Below are 6,633 nucleotides of genomic sequence, written 5' to 3' on the forward strand. Positions count from 1 at the left end.
GTCTCCTCTTCTCCTTTTTAAATCGGATTTGTATATCTTAGTCGTTAATAAAATTAAGTATGGACACAGGAATTTCTCCTTCATTATCAGGGAGACAATAATTTGCATATTTTAAAGCCAATTAATAAATTAGTTATGTACTTATTATATAGTATATTTTTGTACTAACACACAACATGATGCACGTCTTGTAACAAATAGTTGAGGGCCGGAGAATAAAATGAGTAATGCCGAGTTCGTGGAATTTTCCCAGGAGACTACCGGCCTAACAGCTAATCAGAAAACAACTCTTGAGTCAAATAATTGTTATTAAGAGTACAGGCAAATAGTAGATGGACTGATGACAAGTTGTAGTATATAGTATCCAATTCATCGCCTTCGTTAATGACTATATTTGTTCCTACAAATTCAAAGTCAAACAAAAACGTCACCTTCAAGTTCTACACTTGTTTATAATAGAGGTCCTAGCTGGGGTATCTTTTCCCTTTTAAATAGTAGGAAACCAGCAATCGACTGAGAATTCATAATAATTTTCAAAGCCAAGAGCTTATGTAATTTTGTTTATAAAAGACAAACAACTCCGATATTTTTCCGGAGTGTTCCATATTCATTTCTACTCTTAATTTTCTGTCCTCTTCGTCTCCTCAGTTTCTTCCCTTTCTGATTTCTTTGGTCGTTTAATATCTCCAAACACAGTCACAATAGTTGTAGCCATGGGAACTCAAGCTCCATCGGATTACAACGACTCAAAGGTAAATCTCTCTTTCTTTTGTCCGCAGACATACTTAAATACACTGGCAGTATAAAATTTATCAATATAGTTTAACCTGTTGTAACAGATAATTCTCATAATGTTTAGGTTATAGTTCTCAATTTTAACGAAAGAAATTATCTTTTAGGTTGCTTGATAGTATAAGAAGAATAATTTTATGTTGCTAATATATAATAGTTAAAACTCTTTATTATGTGGATGTTAAAATTTTTCCATAAATATTGGATGTGATATGCTAAATACTTGAAATGCTTGGTTGAGTTTTAGATCTTGAAATATTTAGTAGGCGTTTGGTCATAGATATCAAAAATAAATTTACTTTTTTTAGAATTTTTAAAGTTGGAGTTGGAGGTGGAGTTGTGTTTGGCCATAATTTTTGAAATTATAATTTTTGATGAAATGTAATTGTAAAAAAATGAAAAAAGTGATTTTTTTTAAAAAAAATAAGTTTTTTGAGTTTTTGATATTTCAAAATACAACTTCAAGTTGTATTTAGAATATTTATGGCCAAATGCCCGAAAATGAAAAAAGTAAAAAAAAAATTAAAAAAAAAATGAATAATTTTTATGACGAAACGACACCTTACTATGTCTCTCTCATTAATGTGTTCATTTATTGTTAAACAAAGAGGCTTTGGTTCACGAGAAAACTGTGATGTTTGTTTGGTGGCCGGTCTAGAATCAATCTTGAACAAGTCAAACTTATATAGATGCCTTTTGGCCACTGGTTACGATGGCCCAAATGAAATAAATTTATATGATTATTTAGGTCAAATTTAATAATTTATATTTACTTGATGTCATTTTTATTTTTTCTTTTCAAAGTTTATGTTAATTTAAAATTATACAATAGAAATTACGGTGATTTTTACATAAGTATAATCAAATTTGGGTCAAATTGGTCTGGCCATCTACCAACTCTCATTTCTATTCCTGTAAAAATATTTGGTGGTTTAATTTGGATCATTAAATTCTGTTTAAATAACGGGTTAAACGGCAGGCGACGTTGCATGTGTGTACATCACGTCAGATCAGTAGGGTACTTTTACAGAATTTTAATGACTTAATTGACAACCTTGAACTCACGGCAACTTGCTAGAGACTAGAGACGTGCGATAGCCAAATCATCTCGACTTTTCAGTTGACTTTCATACTATACAATCTAACTCTATTAATTTATTACTAGTGGGTCACATGGATTATGGATTTAAAAATCTTTTTAATTCAGCAGTTATACGCCAAGTTTCACGTTGCTTTGCATCTGACACATTTAATTTAAATTTTTTATACTGTCAAGTTTTGACTAATTAATTTTTCAGGTTACCAAATTACTATCTAACTAAAGACAATTACCTACAGATCGCTTTGACTTGACAGTTCGATTTTGTTTTTGTTTGTGTGCATATGTTAAACCTTTTGAAACATTCAAAATTGGGATAAAGTTTAAAAGGTTCTGTTTTATGCAAGGATTTTTTTTTTTTTTTTACATGGTAGAAATCAATGAATGCATCACAAGTGTTGGAACACACATAATATATCGCTGAATCAGAGTTAATTAATGTATTATTACACTTCATTAAATCATTTTACTACGGTAAGTTGTATTGGTTTGACATATGTAAGTGTTGTGAACTGTGTTTATTGTCTTCATCATTATGTTTCAAATATTTGTTCATTTCATTTTAAAAGTTGGAGCTATAATCGAATGACTGCAGGTTGATACAAGAACTGCAGAAGAGAAGGCAATCGACGAGTGGCTTCCCATTACTTCTTCAAGGACTGCAAAATGGTGGTATTCAGCTTTTCACAATGTTACTGCTATGGTTGGTGCTGGTGTCCTCAGTCTTCCTTATGCCATGGCAGAGCTTGGATGGTACAATACTCATTTTTACTAACATTTGAAGTTAATTATATATACTGTAGCGCACAGAACGTAAACTCAATTAGATATTCCATTATTAAAATGAATTTGAACGTAATTTCAGGGGACCTGGTGTAACAGTGAATATATTATCTTGGATTATCACTTTATACACACTATGGCAAATGGTTGAAATGCACGAAATGGTTCCAGGGAAACGTTTCGATAGATATCACGAGTTGGGGCAACATGCTTTTGGAGAAAAACTTGGGCTATGGATTGTTGTGCCCCAACAACTACTTGTCGAAGTTAGTGTTGACATTGTTTATATGGTGACAGGAGGAAAATCACTCCAGAAGGTCCACGAATTGGTTTGCACTCATGATAATTGCGCAAATATCAAACTTTCATACTTCATCATGATATTTGCCTCTGTCCATTTTGTTCTCTCCCATCTTCCCAACTTCAATTCGATATCTGCTGTGTCTTTGGCAGCAGCTGTTATGTCCTTAAGGTATAGAAATTTGCTTATTTGCTTACTTCTTTAAATGTCGATAATGTTACTAACTTTTTGCATGTGTATATGAAGTTATTCAACAATTGCTTGGGGCGCATCAATTAAGAAGGGTGTACAACCGGATGTGGATTATGGGTACAAGGCTCACAGCACGCCAGGAACCATTTTCGATTTTCTCAGTGGATTGGGAGAAGTGGCTTTTGCATATGCAGGTCACAATGTGGTGTTGGAAATTCAAGCTACAATCCCTTCAACACCTGACGTACCTTCGAAAATACCCATGTGGAGGGGAGTTATTGTTGCTTACATAGTTGTGGCTCTCTGTTACTTCCCTGTTGCTTTTATTGGATACTGGATATTTGGAAATGCAGTGCAAGACAACATTCTATTATCTTTGAACAAACCTACATGGCTCATTGTCATGGCTAATATGTTTGTCGTCGTCCACGTTATTGGGAGCTATCAGGTACCATGTTCTGAACTAAAATTGGAATTTTTTTGTTATTATAATTAAAGCGTACCATTTTACCTAACAAAATATTAATCGTTTGTATCTTATGATGTTGTAGGTCTTTGCAATGCCAGTGTTTGACATGCTCGAGACCTTTCTTGTTAAGAAAGTCAGGTTCAGGCCTACGTGGTACTTGCGATTTGTTACCAGAAACCTTTATGTTGGTAAGTAACTTGCCTTCATTTAATTTGTTCTATACATGAATAAAATTTGAAGTAGAAACCTCGTAATAATGTCTTTGGTCTAATTGCAGCTTTCACAATGTTTGTTGGAATCACCTTCCCTTTCTTTGGGGGTCTTCTTGGATTCTTTGGAGGATTTGCTTTTGCCCCAACATCATATTTTGTAAGTGATATATCCAAAATAAATAAATTAATCGTTATAGACTTTCTAGTGCAGACGGCAGAGTACTTATATTTTTGTTTCTTCAGCTGCCTTGCATCATTTGGCTGGCAATCTACAAGCCAAAGAGATTCAGTCTTTCTTGGATTGCTAATTGGGTATGGTGCAACTTAAGTGTTTTTTCATTTGTGTAATTTTGCATTTTGTATACACTTATAAATGAGAGACTAATATGTTCTTTTATGACAGATTTGCATAATTTTTGGAGTTCTATTGATGGTTTTAGGACCAATTGGTGGGTTGAGATCCATCATAGTACAAGCAAAGACCTACAAATTTTACGATTAGGCTTCTCTTTCTTGGTTAAGGAGAACTTTTTATCATCCAAGTGCGAGAAAATGGCGATGATTATGCATCTGATTTAATTTCTACAGATAGATGTTTTTATCGCAGAGGAATTTCTGGCTAGATACTGTGTGTGTTTTGGCTTAAAACTTTATAGTATAGGTTTTCTTCGTATGTAAAGATACGATTAATTTCATAGTATTGTTCATTATCAAGACTTGAGGGCATCTTTTAGTTTCTCTGTTTCTCTTTTCTTTCTAATAAGCCATCTACAATAAAAGTCTAAAGTCCTTTTAAAAGAGTTTTTGTTCACGACAAACGTAAATAATGTAGCTTATGAATTTTTTTAGTACGTACTTCTTTTTAGTATTGTTTAATATACCACAAAAAAAGGTTGTCCTTCAAATTTTCACCAATTCAGAAATCAGAACCTACCATAAGTATTCGAAAGTTATAAAATTCTCTTTAACTTGAGTTAGTTTTATACCGCATCTTTCATCCCATGTCTAAGCAATTAAGCACTATACATAATTATCAAGCAGTCCCAATGCACAAATAAAACATGGGATATCAACATAAGTTTCACATTTAATAAGTTTTAAAAGCATGGATGATCATTCAGCTATTTATTTGTTTTGTCACATAAAAATTACTCCACTAAACAATTCACCAATCTATCTAAAAGGCATTCTCATCAGAAAATGTATGTATTTGGTATAAATTTTTGCACATTACTTAAGTGGCATGTCACATTCAGTGGCGGGGTAAGATTTTCATCAAGGGGTTCGAAGATAAATGGAACGGGGCGGCGAAAAGCAAGACTAACCTTAACCGCTAAATTTTAATTCACTTTGGGCATCCCGTTTATATTTGGTATGTTGGTGTTGTTTTCAATGTTCTACTTTATTTAAAACATTTTGTTTCTTCTTCTTCCGAATTAGCGTCCCTTCAATCATATATTATCTTTGAGAATCTGAGAATCGCCAAGGTTCTTAAAAATAGTTGTAAGGATTGAATTACAAATATTATAATACTAAATATATTTAGTGTACTCAACAGATAAAAAAATACTCAATAGCATCAATATCAATATGTTAAAGGGAATAATCTCAAGACTTCCCTGAAATTTTGACTTATAATACATGCATCCCTCGTGGTTTCAAATATTACATGAACCTGCCCTCTTTGATATGTAAGTATAACATTAGTATTCTGTAATCGAAAATGGATAAATTTACTCTTTAGCGTCAACTTTTATGTTTGATCTCCCTCTTTTTATGTTAACTTATTTTGCGTTTCTTTTAAAGTTTTCTAGAAATACTTGCAAATAAAACCTTAGGGGTTATATATAAGATTAAAACTGAGTCCGAAATTTTTTTGGACAAGCAACTGAAGAAACTAACGAAATAATATTAGTCTTAAATTTTGTTGAATGCGAGCATATAAAGGAGTATTGGTTTTCTGTGTTCTTTGCATATCTATATACTAGTTGCATAAGGCCCGTGCTAAATCCGGGCCCAAACTCAAAATATAAAAACAGTACGTAACTTTTATCAATTAATCATAATTTTTCACATATTTCTACTACATAATTAATTTAATGTAATTGAGGTTAATCATATCTTGTTGATGAGTTCTCGAAATTATTAACGCTTATTCGTCATATAATTGGATAATTTCTAAATGAGGAAGTAAATTTGATAGGAAAATAAGAAAATACCGGGTGATTAGATATTCTATACACTAACATGCTAAGATACGATAATTGCAACTCGGTGAAAATTATAAATTGAAAAATAATTTTGTCTTTTTATGAATTTGTGAGTATGTGGTTTTTATTTATAGATAGAAATAGATTTCTTTTTATATTTATTAATTTTTCACTTATTATTTTGTGTTCAAGGCTTTATGCTAGTTAAATGTGGGTTTTAACCTTAGTTTAAACGAAACTCAATAAATAATCTAAATTCATAAAATAAATCTCGAGTTAGTTCTTTATATATACTTTATGATTAAAAAAATCAATTCTTAGTTAATCAGACAAGATTTGATGAATATGGTCTTTACTGATAACGCTACTTTCATTTTCAACATTATACAACATTGTTCGGTAATTTTTACTTTTTGTATATGTTAGCAAATATGATCTCACTAAAGAGGTAAGGTATTGGGGGTTTAAAATAAATAGAGACAAACATATGGAGAAACATATGACGTGAGAAATGTTTAAATGTAAAGTAAGACACAACAAAAGTTTCAGCTGAAAAGGAAATTTTGGCTCTAAAG

At 31.8% G+C, this 6,633-nt stretch overlaps 1 protein-coding gene across 2 annotated transcripts; it reads left to right on the plus strand.

The window, feature by feature from the left end:
* Positions 1–415: 415 nt before the first annotated feature.
* LOC132622329 (lysine histidine transporter 1-like) lies at positions 416–4,562 on the plus strand. 2 transcript variants are annotated; one of them, XM_060336919.1, is made up of 8 exons: positions 425–752; positions 2,487–2,644; positions 2,757–3,146; positions 3,222–3,615; positions 3,719–3,824; positions 3,914–4,005; positions 4,092–4,160; positions 4,252–4,562. In XM_060336919.1, exons 1-8 carry the CDS (start codon positions 714–716, stop codon positions 4,348–4,350), a joined length of 1,347 nt encoding a protein of 448 aa, XP_060192902.1. In that variant the 5' UTR covers positions 425–713; the 3' UTR covers positions 4,351–4,562. The 2 variants fall into 2 exon arrangements, with proteins under 2 accessions (XP_060192903.1, XP_060192902.1); XM_060336920.1 differs by lacking the exon at positions 2,757–3,146 and having other exon boundaries at positions 416–752.
* The last annotated feature ends 2,071 nt before the right edge of the window (positions 4,563–6,633 follow it).

Source organism: Lycium barbarum, chromosome 12, assembly GCF_019175385.1.
Source record: "Lycium barbarum isolate Lr01 chromosome 12, ASM1917538v2, whole genome shotgun sequence".
NCBI lineage: Eukaryota > Viridiplantae > Streptophyta > Magnoliopsida > Solanales > Solanaceae > Lycium > Lycium barbarum.

Excerpts from the sequence above, each read along its gene's own strand:
- LOC132622329 (XM_060336919.1), top strand. The coding sequence starts at position 714 with ATGGGAACTCAAGCTCCATCGGATTACAACGACTCAAAG. Across the intron at positions 3,825-3,913 it reads TACCAGAAACCTTTATGTTG|CTTTCACAATGTTTGTTGGA; the intron begins GTAAGTAACTTG and ends GTCTAATTGCAG. Across the intron at positions 4,006-4,091 it reads TTGCCCCAACATCATATTTT|CTGCCTTGCATCATTTGGCT; the intron begins GTAAGTGATATA and ends TTGTTTCTTCAG.